Source organism: Phallusia mammillata, chromosome 4, assembly GCF_965637545.1.
Source record: "Phallusia mammillata chromosome 4, kaPhaMamm4.hap1.1, whole genome shotgun sequence".
Taxonomy (NCBI): domain Eukaryota; kingdom Metazoa; phylum Chordata; class Ascidiacea; order Phlebobranchia; family Ascidiidae; genus Phallusia; species Phallusia mammillata.
In genome coordinates, this window is record NC_137255.1 from 15,406,636 (window position 1) to 15,426,095 (window position 19,460).

General features: G+C 40.0%; 3 protein-coding genes across 6 annotated transcripts; all 3 read left to right on the forward strand.

Moving 5' to 3' along the window:
* The first annotated feature begins 1,320 nt into the window (after positions 1 to 1,320).
* LOC145224725 (uncharacterized) lies at positions 1,321 to 6,602 on the forward strand. 2 transcript variants are annotated; one of them, XM_080091294.1, is made up of 12 exons: positions 1,321 to 1,483; positions 1,564 to 1,627; positions 1,703 to 1,767; positions 1,844 to 2,027; positions 2,235 to 2,394; positions 2,480 to 2,645; positions 2,795 to 2,940; positions 3,033 to 3,109; positions 3,203 to 5,241; positions 5,319 to 5,413; positions 5,483 to 5,607; positions 5,736 to 6,602. In XM_080091294.1, the coding sequence occupies exons 1-12, from the start codon at positions 1,382 to 1,384 to the stop codon at positions 6,158 to 6,160; spliced, it is 3,648 nt and encodes a 1,215-aa protein (XP_079947420.1). In that variant the 5' UTR covers positions 1,321 to 1,381; the 3' UTR covers positions 6,161 to 6,602. The 2 variants fall into 2 exon arrangements, with proteins under 2 accessions (XP_079947420.1, XP_079947421.1); XM_080091295.1 differs by having other exon boundaries at positions 1,323 to 1,483; positions 2,232 to 2,394.
* Positions 6,603 to 7,919: 1,317 nt separating this feature from the next.
* LOC145224730 (ATP synthase mitochondrial F1 complex assembly factor 1-like) lies at positions 7,920 to 9,609 on the forward strand. Of its 3 annotated transcripts, none has more exons than XM_080091300.1 (7): positions 7,920 to 8,083; positions 8,241 to 8,378; positions 8,447 to 8,501; positions 8,560 to 8,646; positions 8,710 to 8,886; positions 8,974 to 9,136; positions 9,351 to 9,609. In XM_080091300.1, exons 1-7 carry the CDS (start codon positions 7,953 to 7,955, stop codon positions 9,569 to 9,571), a joined length of 972 nt encoding a protein of 323 aa, XP_079947426.1. In that variant the 5' UTR covers positions 7,920 to 7,952; the 3' UTR covers positions 9,572 to 9,609. The 3 variants fall into 3 exon arrangements, with proteins under 3 accessions (XP_079947426.1, XP_079947429.1, XP_079947428.1); XM_080091302.1 differs by having other exon boundaries at positions 7,983 to 8,083; positions 8,261 to 8,378; XM_080091303.1 differs by lacking the exon at positions 8,710 to 8,886 and having other exon boundaries at positions 7,921 to 8,083.
* A 3,769-nt stretch (positions 9,610 to 13,378) lies between these two features.
* Positions 13,379 to 19,428, forward strand: LOC145224726 (uncharacterized). The gene is made up of 10 exons (XM_080091296.1): positions 13,379 to 13,517; positions 15,092 to 15,226; positions 15,313 to 15,424; positions 15,529 to 15,709; positions 16,143 to 16,350; positions 16,641 to 16,792; positions 17,091 to 17,170; positions 17,259 to 18,475; positions 18,597 to 18,688; positions 18,825 to 19,428. Exons 1-10 carry the CDS (start codon positions 13,476 to 13,478, stop codon positions 19,156 to 19,158), a joined length of 2,553 nt encoding a protein of 850 aa, XP_079947422.1. The 5' UTR covers positions 13,379 to 13,475; the 3' UTR covers positions 19,159 to 19,428.
* The last annotated feature ends 32 nt before the right edge of the window (positions 19,429 to 19,460 follow it).

Genomic DNA, 19,460 nt, shown 5'->3' on the forward strand with positions numbered 1-19,460 from the left:
TCATGGAAAGGCCCGAGAATAAGAGAGAAGGAGTGGGAGAGGGAGAGGAGAGATCGTCTGGAGAAAAAGAGAATAAACAATAAAAGCCGGGTCCGTTCCTTCTTCTAATCATCACCAATAAATCAGGACTACCGCGCAAACCGTCAGATCACAATATTGTAAGCTTGGCTCTGTCGCAAAAGCCAAGGCCTTGTAGCTTCAGGTTCGTGTTCAAAATTTTTGTGGCGTTTACTTCGCAGTGTAAGTGCAGCAAAGCAGAATAAATTAGAATAAAGTAAATACCAGACCAAATTAGTACAGACAGTGCAGTTAAAAAATACGCACCCAGAAACGTTGACGAACGTCAGGTACGCAATATTAAAAATTGTCAACATCGTTGCTTTTAGTTTGCATTAAAAGTCTGCTTTAAACTGTTTTCGGGGTAAGATGTTTAAAACAAATCGCGCGAAGTGCAATCCGAATTTAAATGAAATTTTTGGTATGTTGACGAAACTTCACGCTATTTTGTGACAAATATCACCAGTAAAGGGGATCACTTTTCAAAACATTTTTTATGCATAATACGTTTGTCATTATTTGTTTATTTTGAGCTAAATTTAAACTTTGGTTAGTTTAATAAATTTAAATTTTTATGCATTGTTAGAAAACGCTGTTTTAATTTCTGTTGCGTAGTATCGATAAGTATACTGGTCCCTACCTAAATCGCGTGCTATGGCTTTTCTAAATCACATAACATGTACAAAGTTAACAAAAACAAAAACAATTAAACATAATTAATCTAGAAAAACGTAATAATTACATCACGGAATTCAGTGGCAACAAAAATTCCATTAAAAATTGCGTCACGTCGTGAGAAATGTGAAATGACAACCGAACAATTTCTCAAGCCTCGATTCTTCCGGGTTGATTGGGAAACCGGTGCGGTGATTTCACCTGAATATGAAGCATCGCTTAAGATTGTCGGGACGTAAGACGTTGTGTTGACAGCAGACAGGGTCTTCGCTTTCATGCGACAAACTCATGGTGACGAGTGCCCGGCGATACCACCATGACAACTTTATACAATATTCGCCATTGTTTAAAATATCGCCGATCATCGTTATGTTGTTACGATTTTCAACACTGCGCAACTTGCAATCACAGTTTACGGGAGCCACGCGTAAAATCCTTTGTATCAACAAGTCTGCAGACCTTGTAAACAAAATGGCAGACAACACCAGGCAAATCCTATTCCCTGGTCGTAGTCTACTAACGATTCTAAGTACAAAAAACTTAATTCCTATAACCTTGTGAAAATGTTCTTGGAATATCGTGTTTGTATTTACTTAATTTACAGATCGATTTATGTTTGCAGAGTTTCAATCAATTGGTTTCTAAAAACATGTTTGCTGACAGTAACTGTGCGAACGAAGCGTTGTGGTCGGACAGGTCAAGAGCGTCGAGAAGATATTCACCTTATTCTCCTCGGTCACCTTTGCCGCAAGTATGTCTTTTTGGGGGGTTGATTGACACAATGCAAGTTCCTAAAAAATCGAGTAACACGAACTTTTATCGTTTTTGTAGGTTTTGTCCGCAGAACACGAAAACTCTTCAACAGACTCCTCCGAAGAACTTCACTTTAGACAAGGTAATTTGCATTCGTAAATTCTTTGCTCTAACGAAATTATTCGTTTGTTTATGTTTAAATCTTGTATTTGCACAGGTGCAGAAATTCGACGTAGCGAAACAACACAAAAACCGAACCATTCTCGGTCGCCCTTGTTCGAGGTGAGAAGACCTAAATAGTATAAAATAAAATAAAAATTGATTTGATATTTTATTTCGCCATAATTTGTTCGATTAGACATCGGAGCGAAAAACCAGCGTAGAATCACGGAGCGACGCGGCGAGTCAGAATAACCAAAACTGTGGCGGCGAAATAGGAAACGCTTCGAGTCCGGTAATGGAAGAAGCTCACGGCCTTGCAGCCCCTGCACTTCCGTCATCACTTTCCTCAGCGGTGAACCAAGGAGCCCAACTTCGCAGGGGTGAGTGCCTTAAATGCGCTTTAGTGCGCTCTACTTTATTCGCGAACTGTCTATTGCCTTCTGAGTCGCTGCAAATTGCAAGTTGCAGTTGTGGCACATTTGCCGGCAATGAGTGTTTTGTACCGCTTCACTGCTGACACTCGACCTACCTGTACGTATCGGCCATCGCTCACAACATAATACACGTGTTTGTGCACTTGACAGCAGTTCTACCGTGGCTCGCTGCTTCCAAGGACCCGGCGTCTATCTTTTCCGGCAAAGAGTACGACTCGATGTTTGGACGATCGCCAGCCAACGCCTCTGACGAGAGCATTGACTTCGAGGCAGAACAAAGTAGTTTTCGAAACGACAGCAACGATTCAAAACAGTAGGTTTTTGTTGCCGCAATAAAATCTTGATTTAATTTAGCTTATAGTGAAATAAGAAGTTAATTTAGACGTTTTCTTTCATAGCAATCTTCAACGTCATATTAGACAGCAGCATTTGGGAGCAAGAGCACATTCTTGCCCTGAATGTGGAAAAACGTTTGCCACCTCCAGTGGGTTAAAACAACACCAACATATTCACAGCTCAGTTAAACCTTTTACCTGCGAAGTCTGCCACAAGTCTTACACACAGGTAAAAACTTGTACAGTTTTAATGTAACTTACACGAACTGTAGCTTTTCCATGCAGTTATACGCATAAAAAGTGACTTTTAATTTTTGTATAAAAACGTAATGCTTTCATACTCGGCATTAATTTAATAAACTTATTTTATACTTCCAGTTCAGTAACCTTTGTCGACACAAGAGAATGCATGCTGACTGCAGGACGCAGATTAAATGCCGCAACTGCAACCAGCTGTTCCCAAATTCCAGTTCACTTAACAAACACCGGAGATTTTGCGAAAGCAAAGCTTTTTATCCGAATGGGTAAGCTGCTTAGTTAAGTCACGTACATTGCATTAGGAAGTTTTTTTTTTTCAACAATTCCACATGCAATATGTTTAAAATAATTTTAACAGACTTTCGGCAATGGGCGGAGGTGATGACAGCAGAAACAATCCTCTCGAACGAATGCAACAATCTGTGTTTGCTCAAGGTAGGTTGTCTTGAATTATTATTGTGTCGTATATATATATGTAGCATTTACAAGTACATCGCCTGTAACTGATGGTATTTTTGTATTTTCCAGGTAATATGCAGCATGTTACCCAGCACAGCTCCATGTTTCCAACATCTTTGCCTGGAAGCAGTCTGTGGACTTCAACACATAACGATAAGCTTCAAGGCAACATTCATCCGCTTAACCAATTGTCGTTGGCTCACTTGGCTCAAAACCCAACAGCTAGCAGTCTAAGCATGCTCAGTGCCATGATGCCTCAAAATGATGTTCTTCACAAACCGATATCATTGTCTTCACATTCTTATGCCAACGGCCAGTCAGTGGGCAAAACTGCCCGTTCGTCCATGGCTCATGCACAAATTCAATGCTGCAATCCCACTACCGATAACGCTTCCACTATTCCCGAAAAAGGAAATGGTCAATTTCCATTTGTTCTTGATGCCAACTCTAACAACTTTATTAGTGTTCCCAGCACACTTCTCTGCAGTACGCCGGGAAGCAGTGTTGGTGTACAAGTGGATCTTCTTGGAGTCAACCAATCACATGGTAGGAATCAACGCAGGCACGTTCCGAACTTTGAGGTTCCCGCTTCAGTCGAACTAAGTCGTGACAGCTCTTACAGCGTTGGTAACCGGGATAACAAATCGTGGTCTCGCACACCCTCTCCTGCGTTACAGCGCAACAAGTTTTCAACTGATGAGGCTTCCACAAAGGAACAAAACACACTGCAAGAGATCAGATCTTCTTCTTCAGATGAGGATTCGTCATCGGAACGCAGGGAAATCAAAACCACACGAAGAAATATTTGGCATCCTCTTTTGTCACCAACTTCACCGCGTCCAAATGGTAATAGTAAACGAGAAGAGAGACCAGTTTTGGACCACAGCGTTTCATACCCGGATGAAACGCCGTTCCCGTTTCCAGCTTATTCTCCATACAAAGCCAATATGTTCTATCCATACTCTGTTGCCCTGGCTGCTGCGCACGCTTACCTCCAGCGACAGAATGCAGAAGACAACAAACCTACTGCGGGAGGATCTGTCGATGCTGAAGATAACGAAGTCCGAACAAACACGATGCCACATCAAAAACACAAACCCAGGGAGACGACGCCCCTGGATCTGTCTAAACCAAAGGATGATTTTGCCGAACTTTCCTCTCCAGAAGATCAGGTATTTGGTGCGGATGTCAAGGAGAGTCAAAGTTCTCCCGGATACGACCGCTTCCAATCTCCACATCATTTGACCCAAGGTGCAACTGCTGCAGGAATGACGAATGTGAACAATCCGTTTGTTTCCACTTTTCTCAAATCTGACAGTCCTGTTTGGCCTCTGTCTGAGAACGCTCTGTCTTATGTCAGCTTGCTTTCTCGTTATCGGACGGACTTGGCAATGGCTGCCGCTGGCAATTCTTTTGCAAGGCGTTTTCCCTACAATCCTAAAATGGGCGACGGTGTTTCTGGCGCTTATCGCGACAATGCTTTCCTCAGAAATTTCGGAGCTTTCGGTGTGCCACTAATTCCAAATCCAATGTTGACCACCGCCGCTACCAAGCGTCATGTCTCGGATTCCTCTCTCGACAACCTGGAAGCAAAGCGACTTTCACTGGACCAGTCCATGTTTGGTCTTGGCACCGTCAGCGAGCAAGATCAGCGGAAGTTGCCAAACGTCAACAACAATAATAGCCTAAAAGGAAGTTTGTACCGACCCATGACGCTACCAGTTTCCAACAATGGCGTGTCGATGACGTGTAAGGGTGACCTCATCACACATCAAGACTTTCTTAAACCAAATGCCGACGTGACATCGCCAACATTCCACCATAAGCTGCCTCCGTTCGGCCCCGAGCGATTTCTACCATCAGCAATCACTCTGAGATCACCGTCGCTTTACTCCATACCTGGTCGATATTCACGTCTGCCCAGCGCCCGTCCTGGCAAGGAGAGGTACACCTGTAAATATTGCGGCAAAATCTTTCCACGCAGCGCGAACTTGACTCGTCACGTGCGCACACACACCGGTGAACAGCCATACCGATGCAAATACTGCGACCGTAGCTTTTCTATCTCATCCAACCTTCAAAGACACGTCAGAAACATCCACAACAAGGTTTGTTATACTCAAATTTATCCTTTTAAATTATCCGAAAAATTAGACTTTACCTTTTCTTTCTTTGCTTGTTTAAGGAGCGTCCATACACCTGTCACCTATGTGGTCGGGCCTTTGGTCAACAAACAAATCTTGAACGTCATTTGCGAAAGCATGCTGAAAAGTCTTCAAGGTATGCATTGATTTTCGTTTGTAACTAATTTACCTTTTTGGTACAAATTATTACCTTTTAAATTTATAGACTGACTGGAGAGAGTGGACATGCAAAGTCTGCTTTCGAGGCTGATGACGGTTCAGATGAAGGCTCCACCACTTCACCAACTTCATACAACGTAGCAGCTCGCAGGTCGTCCGAAGATTATGAAGGTATGGAACATTATTCGATAGTTATTTTAATTTGAAACTTCATGTTTTTAAAATATAACTGCAATTAATATTTCCTTAATTTTACAATCTTCCGCTTAAAATGACTAAAAACTGTTTACGTTTTGTAGAGCCTCTTCTACGTTCAAGTACCCCCGAAGGATACAATGATATGAGACGAAACCAATCCGAAGCTTCGCTTGATGGTCATTCACCCAGCGTGCAAAAGTCTTTCAGGGGAGACGAGCAACGGGTCGAGCGCTCCCGTTGGTTGTCGTTGTCACGTGGTCCGTTGCCAAGTGATCAACAAGAATCCAACGAAGGTGTTGCATCATCCAACGATGTTTCAATCAGCGCGTCAAATGTGTTGTTTAACATTGCAATGGCTCGACAACTGAAAGGTCGAGGAACATGTGTCGACGGTCAAGTTTATGCAGATCTTCCGAACATGGGTGGAAAACATCTAAACCGCTTTCAAGATGTGTGTGAAAGTCCAACCAGCGATCATTCTCCTGTGGCAACGGCTGTGGTCAATTCTTTACCCATGAAGGCGTAACGAACTAACATGACACTCACATCAACAAACAAAGTCTTTAGTCGTTTGTGTGTTGTGAATTTATACTGTTTTAAGCGATATCTTGCCAGCACCTAGGCCCTAATTCGTTAATAACGCTTATGTGATTTATACGATATGCATACGGTTATTTATTGGCGTTTTATCGGCGTTGTTTACCGAAGAATGCTGGTTATAAGTTACCTGTTAATCGCCTCTTTGTTTGTCAGAAGAGGGTTTACTGCTCTCAACCTACATGACAAGGTATTTTTACGCCCCTTCCTCACTGCTTATGTACATTGCATGGAGCTCACACGTTCTATTTATTCCGAATACTGAACGCTTGCGTTTTGTTGTAGTTCTCGTGAACATTTTGTCCTGTGATGTGCAACACTGTAGGTTTTGATCTCGAAAATATAAGAAAAAAAGCAGTTGCAAAAATTGATTTTTTTATACTGTTCTTTGGAAAGTATATGCGGGGTTACTTAAAAACAACTTCTACATAGTCGTTTAGAACTAAACGTTAGTGTAGTTTTATTACTATTCATTTTCGTCCCCTTTGCTACAAGGGTCAAGTCACGATACTCAAAACACATACTTATGTGTACATAGCGTCACTTAGTGGCCATAATCCAGATCGGTTCCTAAACAATTAGGCTAAAAATATTCTCACAGGAATTATATAGCCTACAAACAGCACATCTGGCCCATATTCTAAAAGTATAAAAGCATGAAACATTTGAGTAAAGACTTTGTCTTTATTTGAGTTACTGAGTATAACTTGTTGGATGAAAATATAAACAAACACTCACAAAAGTGTATTTCCACATACAATCAACACAATATTTTAAAAATGAAGTAACTTATATTAATAAAGATTGTTTTAATGTCACTTAAAACGTGTCATAAAATACTTATAGCTTGAAACGATTTTATGCCGCCCAGCACTATTACTGAGATTCGACCAAACTTTTATGACAATTTTACGTCTCTTTTGTTTTGGTCGTACGACTTTTGACAGTTTTCGATATTAATTAAAAAAATTACGCTGTAGTCTGTTTCGAAACGCTGGTTGTGGGTTGTAAATGGATTTTTTTACTCTACAACTGCACGTAGTCATGTGTTCCCTTCGTTGGGCCAGCTCACAGCAACTCCTGCTCAAGTTACGTCTCCTGTCGCAAAAGCCAGTGGTTAAACTTACAATGAAATAGGAAGAACGAATCTCCCCTAGGTGTCAAAAGTGTCCGACAGCAAAGTCCCAGCTAAAGGAGAATGAATGTTTGTTGTGAGCCCAAAAAACAGCGGGCAAAGTCTCATTAAAGTGCGACTACAAAATGGTCGTAAAACTGTCATATCAGCCCCTGTTACACTATGTTTATTGGAAAGTCGTTCCAATTACGAACATCTCTTATCTTTTCTGTGGCTTTTTACAGTTCTGGTTGCTATGTTTAGTTTTAACATTATCTGTTGTTGATGTTTTGGTCGCTAAATGTCTACATTGATGCAATCTTACTAATCCGTTGTCTTGGTTAATATAGCGTACGAGTGAGCGTAGGCCCAAGTCTGCATAAAGCTACAATTTGGAACTGCCGTGATATTACTAAAAAAATTATACCAAGATGAAAGCCAATACAATTATGTGACAAACATTTTTTAACAGTATACCATAATGAAGCAAGAATTTTAGTAAAAGTATATCCCTATTGACAAAAATAATTTTGTACAATCGCTCAACCGCGACAAGCAGTCACCCATGCGTTAAGGTTTCGCGGCTGTTGGTTTTGTTTCCAAACAGATGAATGACAGTGATTTGTTTGTAAAGAAGTGCTTGGCAGGATTTTGCCCACAATTAAGCAACTCGTCATTAACCATGAACGTACACCATAGATATGTCCGCCTTTTCCCCTCACTGCTGGGAAGTCCAAGGTAGGGCTGCTGTTCTGAATTTCATTGACCCTTTAAAAGCTTTTGCTGTACTCCTGTACACATTTATTTAGTTGTAAAAAGTGTTTAATAGTCTACACGATGTGATGATTTCCATCGTTGGTTGTTTTTAAAACCTTTTATCCCAAAACTTCTTTAGAGCTGCCCTTTTTTCTCAAGACTCTGCTGAGAAACTATATAGCCACCAAAAGCAGGCCAAATCAAATAATTGTGCTACAGACCTTGAATCCAATCCCTACTACCAAAAGTATGCAGACAAGATAAACAAACTCAAAATGTAAGTAATTCAGTGTTGGAGTAGTTTAACTAATGAGTACTGTGATTTAAAGCCAAGCTTGATTATAGGTCCAATTCCAAAGAGTATGAAAGACGAATAAAGCTGATGAATGAACAACAGGAGGTATACAAGTGTAAAAGGCGAAAAAACAATTTGAATAAATGATACCTTTTTCAAACAGAAACCATCATCACATTTGAACAACACTAATGTTAAAAATCCAACCAGTACATTTGACCAAGTCAAAGAAAAAGAAGTCCAGTCCAAGGTTTGGTAAATGAACTAAACTTTTCCAACCAAATCTTGGCTATTTGTTTATTGTGTCTTATAGACAGGCAAAAGGAAAACTCTTGACTCTATTTTAAAACTTGAATTAGTAAACAGTTTAACAGCAGAGGAAATTGGTTCTTTGTGGGTTGATCATTATTCAAATAAAGATGCTGTAAGCGCAATCATTCCAAAGGATGTTTTTCACATACTTCAGACAACAGCTCAAATGTATCCCCTTGTAAGTTCAAATTTACCTGTTTGCTTAAATAAATTTCATTGTAAATTATCTTATGTAATTGATTCGTATTGATTACAAATTTTGCAGTTTGTGTATCCAGTGCCCAGAAAGGATGGGTATGAAATGTTTGTTGGACAATTTGGATCCAATGATTTTCATTTTACATCACTGATTAACTACCAAAGACATCAAGAAAATGCACCATCACAACTTACACTAAATCATTACACTGAGTTGTTGACTGAAAAGGGTACATATACTCTCTATTTATGTCATTGTGATAAGAAATAATACAAAATTATGTTCTTTTTAAAACGATAGTTTATCATCATAATTGTGAAAACTAAATAGAGAGTTTACAGTGAACTGACTAAAAGTGTCTAGACTCTGTAATATCTTACCTATTGGAACAAGGTCTAAATGCGTATTTTATAAATTTAATATTATGGTACTCTTGAATGCAGGAATCGTGTTGATGTCGGCAATGGTAACAGATGATCAAATATCGGTACCAGATGCACAGTTGTTGTCTTATCTCGTTCAGTATTTCCATACTGAGCATCCAAAGTTATTACGGGACTTCAATTTTTCTCCCAAAGACTTTGACTTTCAAACGATTATTGAGGCTATGAATTCAGGTCTTGCTGCAAGGGCAGGCGTTTCTGTTCATAATGAGCATCATTGATGTCATTTATTTTAATAAAACTCGCGTTTTTGTGTTGAGTCCTTTTTGCCTAGAAACTATGCGCAGACTCTTTAGACAGGAGATTTAAATAAAAAGGCTTTCGATAATACTGTTTTTAGGACGGCATGGCGAAACTTGCCGAATTCACGATAGGGTGCTTTGGTAGAAGTGTTTATAGGCTATAAGTAGCGCCAGTAAAGTCGAACATTTGTAATTCAGTGACCATAACAATGCAACGCATTTCATAAAAGATTCATTTGGTTCTTTGTTTGTGATACGCCTGGCAAGATATTCTTCCGTTTTTGATTTACAGTAAAGGGGTGACGTCACAATTGTGAAGTAGATATTACGAAACTGATACGTCAGGTTCTCAAAGGAACACCGAAAAGTTTAACCCAGTACATTGTTCTTGTTACAGTATATTTATTTTAGCTAAACACGTTTGGCGGAAATGTTTTGCTCGACACGCACGAGGGAAAACGAGAATAGTAATAATATGGCTTAGAATTAGGTGAGCTACAACCTATATAGCCAAGAAAACTTAGTTGAATAGTCTGTACGAACACAAACAATAGTTGTTTGAATCGAGGAGGTAAAGCATCCTTTTCAAATTGTTGTCAATTATAAGCGCTACCTAGGGTTCATTATCCATTTAGTCTTACAATAAATGTAATTTAACACGTTTGTTGGAAAGTCCAATGCTCTTACAGCTCCTTTCCATACTATAATGTAGGCATGCGTTTCTCAATAAATCGATTACGAAATTCTGTTAAAATATCGCCACATGTATGTCATTAATAAGCACGTTAACCTATATTAGCGAGAGCACACTGCAGGTTCCGGCAAAGCCACGAACTCCAATCAAGACCAGCAATGTTGCGGCGAGCCGGACTAATTTTTCATTATTAATTTACATTTTGTTTCCACTTTGATCTTTACATTGTCTATAAAAACCAAACTTTAAGGGTAAAACTACCAGCAACCGTAATGCAATGTTTTCAAAACCTCGAATTTGAGCATCACTTAACGGGTAGGAACAAAGTTATCATGTTGTTTGTCTTGTTTGTTTGTGTCGATCGTAGATGGATCGACAAAAGTCAAGAACCAAAACAAAAACATTCGCATGGACACACGAATAAAGCACTGTAACTAATAGATTTATTTCGACCAAAAAAGCGAAGTGACACTATTGTTGTAGGGTTGCGAGCCGGACGGTTTTGTTCTGTGTACAGTTGTAAATCGGGCCGGGTTTGGGTTCGGGCCTGACTTTACATTCTTTGTCTGCATTTTTTTAAATAAAAATTACCTAGCTAAGTTGCTAGTTGCTGAATTTAATCTAATGTCCAACAGCCGGGCTTTAGACTTATACTTTCGGGTTCGGGCCGGGTTCTCACTCCAATTTCGGGTCTGCTTACAATTTTGGTTCGGTGGACCGTAGTTTGTCGCCGCCTTGGCTATATAGACGCCTCCTATAGGCACAAAAATTTTATATATCGGTGTCGTCCAGGTTGAGACGCCATGGGCTCAGCTAAACTTTGATTTTCCTCGTAGCAGCAGTAAGCATATATTTAAAGCGTTCTAATAAACTCAGTATCTTTTACCCACACGGGCGTGAAAATTTGACAGATTTGCTGAAGACAGAAAGGGCCATCCAGTATTTGGGCCAATCTTTTTGCGTATTTTTTAATGTGGCCCTTTTCCTAAAGGTGATAGGCAAAATGTACATTTTTGTCAACAATATATCTTTTCACTACGAGAAAATGTAGATTGTGAGACATGCTTTTCCACAGACTGATTTTTGCACTACAAGATTCTTTTGGTTTTTCACAGTAAACATAGATATTAAAACGGCTTCTTCTGTCAAAGGTAGCCTATCACCCTACAATCAACTCTAAAATGTTTGCGTTTTTTATTCATGAAAAAGCATATCAACACTCAACAGTGGTTTATTTTCAAAGGCTTGACCACACAATTTAGTCGAATTTTTTCTACTCTTTGGTCGATAAAAATTCAAGGATAACTTATGGGCAGAAAGATACTAGGTTCTTTAAGCCAGTGATAATAGGAGACGTGTATTTAAAAAATAACAGGTTACATGACGTCACAGAAAACAAAATGGCGCTACTTACACCGGTCGCACGGTTACTGCATCGTCGGTCAAGACTTGCAAAATTATACATATGGTTAAGTGCAATTACAATTGTTTTGTTTTGCCAAAAAGATTCCAAAATATTTTTAAAAAATTCTTTGCTAAACCTTTTGCAATAATAGGCTAATTAAAGACACTTGTGTGCTGACTTACATAAAAACCAAATTGACAAAACAACTTTCGCGTGGCGCATTAAGATCCGTTTAAGTAAGGGATTAGACTTCCAAATCGCCATTGTGTTGACTCGGAAATCCGTGTCATGTGGAAAGCAATAAACAGATAACATTCCGGGATCCGAAAAGCTGCAAGTCGGATTATACATGCGAATGTGTGTTGACAAACGCATTACCAACGATTAACTGCGAAGTCGTTGCTTTGCCATACAGTGTGCTCAACACAACGTATTTCGAAATGTAACTGCGCGGTAAATTTAAATGAAGGTTGGTGACTAGAAGGTTGCGCAACTGCATGAGGACAACGAGTGTACTAATCCTAAAAACAAACAAGATCCAGGGCAGGGCTACTCGATGGCTTTTTGGTGCTGTTCATTGATTAATACGCGATGATGCGGTTTGAGACGTGCAAGGCAAAAAGGTCGCACTTTATGTAAGAAAAACTCGGGTTACAGAAGCTATTGATGTCTCCTGAACGAAGCAAACCCACCTCCTGAATGCTGCCCTGGGATCGGCTGGCACATAGGGCTGATCCCACGTGCCGTGTGCAAGGCCTTTTCTGGGTAACTTAGGACCACGTGATCGGGCTTAAGTAGATTTGTTCGCACAAAAACAAATGGTAGGGTGTAAAAATGGGGAATAACCATCTCCCTTTCATGTCACTAAGTGTGACAAACTTCGGCCTGGACCCGTTTGCAACCCTGCTGCAAGCATCAGCACAATTGGTCGACTTCAATTACGCCTCCTTCCCTCTTCTTAGAGCGGACTTAGTTACACACATCATAAATAATAGCTAAAACGACCACCGTAAGGAAAACCCCATCTCCTCTTCAGCTTCTGAAGCAATCAATTCTAAATCGCAAAAAAATTGTCACGAGCCAACCATGTTTGGAAGATTGAAGACAAAAACGACGTAACTTTGGTCTCAGTCAACCCTGATGGACTTAGCGCCATAACAAAACAACAACTCCAACGCCAACAACAGCACCGATTAAATGAGGTCAAGCGAGAAGTTTGCTCCAGTTTTTTTTTAACATTTTCACGATATTTTCATCAAAACTTATTTCTTGTTTTTATTTTTATTTTATTTATTTTTTGCATGATGTTTGTAAATACTTCTACCTTAATTGCGACAAAGGTAACATAGCAATTTTAAAGCTTTAACTTTTTATAGTACTTTTTTGTTTCCCAGTGTTTAATAATACTGAACTTTCTTATTTAGTTTCAAACATACAACATCCAAAGGTGTATTTCAGACGCACGTATGGGCATTTGCAGTGAAAATTTGCAGATCGCAGTGTGAATTCTTGTCAAAGCTTGTCAAATATTTTTAAAATTTATGTCATCAGCGTTTTTGTCTGAATTGCGCACGCCTGTGGCTCAGCAATCAGAAAAGAATGTGGAACGCAGGATTTCATTTTTTTGTTGGCACTCCTTTTCCAGCGGCATTTTTTTCCTTTGGCGCGGGTCGATGAAGAGGCCCCTCGAATGATTTCCAATCATTGCCTACAACTCGTCTGGAAGAAGCGTCATCATCTTCTTTGCGCCTCGTGATAGCCAGAACGGTACACGCACTTGCAGCATGTGTACAATGAACAGCCACAACGTGCAGTCTTTTTACAAGGTGAGTGAACTAGACTGATTGTAGATGTGGTAATGTTTTATGCTGCCTACTCAAACAACAAATAAGCAGTATTTTAGTTACCTGTTAAGATTTGTTCTTGTGTTTGTATTAAACTACAAAAATCGAACATAAACTGTACACGTGTAAGCAAACCAGCGTATTAAAGTAAACAAGTGTTTTTTTGCTAGTTATCGTATCCTAAATTTGATCAATTAAAATAACCAAAATAGTTTATTTTTTCTCGTATTTAGCAGAAAGTGTATAATATTTAAATCTTGACTTATTTTTGTTAAACTATTTGTGATTTTCAATGCTAAATAAGTTTCCCATAGTCAGTCAGTGCCACTAATTCATCTCACCAATAAAGCGGAAATGTCATGACGATAACAACCGACGGCTTTGGAAGTGAAATCGAGCGTCTCGTCGCATTATTTTGGCAATTTCAAACAAATTAGCGAGAAACTGTTTAAACACGCAGCACGTGCGCCTCTAAAATAGTCGGAGGACTTCAAACAGTCCCAAATGGCTACGAAAAAGTTGTTTGGTATGACAGAGACACTATACCGTCACGGCCCATTGGCAACGTTGGGTGATAATTGCTTGCGATAACAAAACTCGAATAATTTGGTCCTCGCCTTGGTTACTAAACGGCGAGTGCGCTGGTGCTGGCATTGAATTTAATAGGGGTGTTTCCATAACACGAATTTTCGAACTTCTGAGTCTGGCTTTAGTTGCAACAAAACATCAGATGAACATTAAACATTGTGCGCAGGCTGTCTCGACCGAGTCAACACCTGGGTCCAAGCGGGCACAGCCATAGACTATGTGTGCCTACCGTAATTACAAGTGCATACAGCGATAAATTATCACACCAGGTCGAGATGTTATTAAATGAAATAAAAATTCAGTAAAAAGCTAACTTTAAACATTTTGCCTTTTGAACAGCGGAATTTATTAAAATGTGATTGCATATTTATTTTTGATTCATAACCAAAAATTTTATTAGCGCAAAAACATTAACGGGTATATTTCTTTTAGGGTATATTTCTTACATGACAAAAATTTATGATAAATGTATCATCTAACAATTTCATGATTTTTTCAAAGTTTACGAAACTGAAGTGAAGGAGATATTTTATTTTGACACAACAACTTGTTTAATGATGCCAACAGGCTTTTCCGTGTCTCCTTCCGAGTTAATCATTTGTCGGATGTTTGTCAGATTAGCGTGCGCTGTTTGCAAAGATTGTAATAAACCTGGCGGACCCAGGGTAGTCCCTATCTGTCGACTGTTGAGATTGACAGAAGCCTTGGAGAGCACCGGGCTGTTTATCGTAGCTTGCACATTAATGAGACAAACACAAATGTTTGTCCGTGCCAAGCAATGACATTTGAATGATGGTTTCATTCGTTGATTGCGCGTCCGGAGCCTCCTCGAGCCATAGCACGAAGGTCAATGTTGCGTTTCATGGCGGCAGAGTTTCGACAATGTTTAACAAAAAGACACCTCGCTGCTCGTATAACGTGCAATCTACGGTTACAGCCCTTTTAATCACTGCACCTCGCTTGTACAGCTGACTGATACGCCTGGATTGGGTCGAGACAGTGGAGAGCAACGAGCAGAGCTACCCAGCCCAGGTTGGAAAGATTATTTTAGGGCATCGCATCATTTTGCGCCCTACTCTGGGGTCGATGACAATCAACAGGAGGTAAAATAAAATAATTCTTGATGCTTCGTCTTGTTTGCTTTTGGTTTTATGATCTGCTATGTATAACGCACGCGGTTTTACAACAGAAAAGGATTCACATCAACGACGCAGTTTCACTGCCAACGACCGGTTTCTTTGCCAGCAACGTGTCTTCGGTTTCCAATAGCCAAGAACCCGTGACAGAAAGTCCAATGAAAGGTAAATTTTGATGAAGTGCTTTTATTATCTGATTGCAATAAAAATGTTGTTTGAATCGACAGACAGTTGAAAAAATGTATTTAATTTGCAACGTTGTTGTACAGGTGATTTAAAACGACACCAGAACCTTCTCCGAAACATGTCACAAAACCTTGTTGGCCAGAAGACAACATCTTACAGGTCGCACGGGCAGCAGTTTGGCTACAGCTCATCTCTCAGCAAATACAAAGAATTAAAATTGCGTTTGGATCAACGTAAACGACAGGGAAAACAAGGCGAGAAAAAGTAAGGCTTTGTCTCAGTGGTTGCTCTTTAACCGATTTCAGAGAAAAGTTACAGATAAAAACTTGCGCATCATTGATTTTGCTGTTCGAGCACTATTTTTTATTTTTTTGAAATAACAATAAAACATAATTTAAACACTGTCAGATATCTTGTGTACATAGAATACTTATATTCTAGCAAGATTTTCAACATGAACAAGTTTTCTGGCAGTTATGTTTTTAATTAAATTAGTTTTCAAGTCCGTGTATATACACGGACACTGTAGTGCTCTTATTTAAAATATAAGAATAAATCTTTTTTTACGAGTTAAAAAGTTAAAGTAACGCCTAGAAAAAAGTGTAATTAAAGAATTTTTTCAAGTATTTTTTTGTGACCGTGGCATATGTGGTGTGTGCAAATCGAAACAGATTGTAATATTATTTTTTTATATTAGATTTAACTGTGAGAATTGCGACCGCACATTCTGTGATGCCAGCCGCTTGCAACGTCACATTCGACAACATCACATTGGTGCTCGAGCTCACCCTTGCGGGGAGTGTGGCAAAGCTTTTGGAACAGCTAGTGGGCTAAAACAACATCGCCACATTCACAGCAGCGTGAAGCCTTTTACTTGTGCTGTGTGTCATAAAGCTTATACACAGGTAACAACCCCAAAATATTTTATGTTCAAATTATAAATTTTAGTTACCATGCTTTCGCAAAACACAAAAAAATCCGTTTAATTGCATGATCCGTTTAGTTGTATAGGAACCGTAAATCCCAACCGCAGCGATTTGTCAAGAAAATTATCCGATTAATTGCCTAATTCGCATAATTGCCTAAAATCTTGGCAACTTGTTTTTGTCACAGGTATTTACTATATGAACGGAATTTACCAAAACGTTTTAACTTCTAGTTAACTATTCTGAATACGTTTATTTCTTAATTACAGTACAGCAATCTGTGTCGCCACAAACGCATGCACTCAGACTGTCGGGGCCAGATAAGATGTCGCACCTGTCGTCAACTATTTCCCAATGCAAACTCGCTCAACAAACACCGACGCTTCTGCTCAGTACACAGTCGCACTAGCATGTCGAACAGGTAAGTTTACAAGCTTATTTTGTAGTTGATATACGTCTTTGGTAAAATTAACCGTAGCTTACATACAATGCTCATTTATTACTTCATAATATGCAACAAATTTCGTTCGCTCAACAATTTGCCTACATGACATATACGGATATTTTTAACGTTTTATTCTTGTCGTGGTTATAACCAACCACATGATTAGAATGGGCGTTAAAAGAGTGCTTTTCTTTTTCTATTTTTCTGGAGCATGAATCGCACTGAAAATGTCAGACTGCTGTCTACATTCCCTAATGGCTAATTTTTGTTTTAGCTTGATTCATCACAGAGCGAACGAAACATCATACGGACTGAACACTTCAATACCACAAAAAACTGACATCTACAAACAAGGTAATTGACTATCTGGGTTTTTCTCCAAACTTGCATCTTCTTATTCATTTTACAAACGGCGTTTACTAATCTAACAATCTATTTACAGAAAGCAACAACGTACTGACAATGCGGTCACCGTTACCTGGCAGCAACTTACCTCTGAATTCATCTTCAGTTTTCCAAGTTCCACCTGGGCCGCGATCGCCACCATTTTCTCCTCTTCTTACTTGTTTTTCTAACAACAAATTCTACCAGGTCTCTTCCCAAATTCCTTTTGCGCACAAGATTGCAAACTTACGCAACACACTGCCAAAAATGGCCGATGCCGCAATTCAGTGTTCAGATCCTGGCGCAGAATCTTTTCTTGCTTCCTTCGATCAGGTAATGACCCAGATCAATGCCGATTCACGAAGATTTCGAAGTGCCTCTTCATGCGCTACCTACAGCCGCCAATCAGTAAGTCATGCCAGTGTTCAAGTCGATCTAAGCAATGAAAAGCTCGCACTTACTTCGCACAAGAGTTCAACCGTCGCACGGGAAATGCAAAATGAACCACAGCAGACCAGAGAGAAAATTTGGAATCCTATTTTGTCACCGTCGAGCAGTCAGCAAAAAAATATTGAAATGCGCAATAATTCTGCAGCGGAGGCAGTCGCTGCCGCCATCTTGTATCACAGCACGCTGGAAAAGCGAGCAGCGGCACAAACTGTGGCCAACCGTCCAAACGTATTTCCTGTCAAAGGCACATCTCAATCATTTCAGCAACAAACAACGATCTCAGACCAACCTCTCGATCTTTCTTTGCCCAAAAAGTGTGAAACTGCAAGCTGCACAATCAACAACAATGTAGCAGCATGGAGAAACCCGCTAAACCTCTATTATCATTTTGGAAAACGCTTTGGCAGCACTTCACTTCTCGCCAACCAACGGGCAAGGCATGCTTCTATACAAAATGACCGAATCTCACGGTTTGGTGCGTTTCCTTGGTACCTACGACAGCCATACGGACAGCTCTATTCCAACATTAACACCCAACTATCTTCTTTCGGTAGTTTGTATGCTCAGCAGCCTTCTTCGGTTGCGATGCCCTCACCTTTTTTGGGCCGCGATCAGTTGTCTCCGACCGGCAGTAACAAATCGTTTCAAGGGGTAAAGGAGCGTTACACTTGCAAGTTTTGTCGAAAAGTTTTTCCAAGGAGCGCTAACCTGACCAGACACGAAAGAACACATACTGGCGAGCAACCATACACCTGCACATTCTGTGAGCGAAGTTTTTCCATCTCATCAAATCTCCAGCGCCACATCCGAAACATCCACAGAAAGGTACGTTTTGAACGCAACGACCAGTTTCATGCACAATTTTCATTTGATGGCTATAATTAAAACTTGTTTTCTACTCATAGCTTAAATAGTTTCCTAAAATGTTTTTCTACTATTTTTACAGGAGCGGCCTTATCCATGCCATCTTTGTGGCCGAGCATTCGGACAACAAACCAACCTTGACCGACATTTGAGAAACCACGAAAAATACAGCTGGTAAGCAAATGTTTTGAATAAAATATTTGTCTATAAAAACCGACAAAAGATAGTGAAGTCGCCTTCCTGCTGCCACAGTTGGTTAAGTGGTGTTCAAGATTTTTTTTTCTTTTCTTACTCTGCATTTCTTTTGCAGTGTGCGCGAACCCAACTACTCCTACGAAAACGAACAATCGCCTAATGGCCGCCACCCAAGTGCACCTACAAGCGCTTTCAACGCAACAGACCTGTTCCGGCGAATGTCCAACTCTTCGATGGACTCCAGCTTAAGTAGTGGGAGTGGTCTTTCAAGAAACAGCAGCTTCAATGAATCGGGCCACCACGACGAGCGAATGAGTAGTGGCGAGTCCGAATGCGATCCGTTTTGTGTCTCGTCGGTCACTACCAGTCCAGTTGCCTTGACCGATGACAGCATGAGGAGACTGGTGCGAGGGGCTACGGCTGGCCAGACCGCCACAATACAGGGATAAAGTGTGGCTTTGTAGACAGTCGCAATACATGAAATGCTTTTGTTGTTTGTGTGCTTTCGTTTATTATGGTGCTGATAATTTCGTTTTTTACGTGGTGCTCCTTACTTGCTTTTTGATGCGGTACTATTTACGTTTTGTACAGAAACATTTTTTTGTGATGTCCCTATGTTCGGGAATGTTCCGTTGCTGTTTATTGTTGATCCCGGGGTTCCCTAATGATTTCAGCTGTAAATATCGGGGTGCGTGGAAATATATGTGTGTGGCTATTCACTGCTTCCTGTGCTCTATTTGAGGCCAGTATT

Bases quoted from the DNA above. Each gene is read 5' to 3' on its own strand.
- LOC145224725 (XM_080091295.1), top strand. From the start codon at position 1,382: ATGTTTGCTGACAGTAACTGTGCGAACGAAGCGTTGTGGTCGGACAGG. The intron at 1,768-1,843 runs GTGAGAAGACCT...TTGTTCGATTAG, and splicing joins CTCGGTCGCCCTTGTTCGAG to ACATCGGAGCGAAAAACCAG. The intron at 2,395-2,479 runs GTAGGTTTTTGT...TTTCTTTCATAG, and splicing joins GACAGCAACGATTCAAAACA to CAATCTTCAACGTCATATTA.
- LOC145224730 (XM_080091300.1), top strand. From the start codon at position 7,953: ATGAATGACAGTGATTTGTTTGTAAAGAAGTGCTTGGCAGGATTTTGC. The intron at 8,084-8,240 runs GTAGGGCTGCTG...AAACTTCTTTAG, and splicing joins TCACTGCTGGGAAGTCCAAG to AGCTGCCCTTTTTTCTCAAG. The intron at 8,502-8,559 runs GTATACAAGTGT...TTTTTCAAACAG, and splicing joins TGATGAATGAACAACAGGAG to AAACCATCATCACATTTGAA.
- LOC145224726 (XM_080091296.1), top strand. From the start codon at position 13,476: ATGTGTACAATGAACAGCCACAACGTGCAGTCTTTTTACAAG. The intron at 15,227-15,312 runs GTAAAATAAAAT...GTTTTACAACAG, and splicing joins TCGATGACAATCAACAGGAG to AAAAGGATTCACATCAACGA. The intron at 15,710-16,142 runs GTAAGGCTTTGT...TTTTTATATTAG, and splicing joins GGAAAACAAGGCGAGAAAAA to ATTTAACTGTGAGAATTGCG.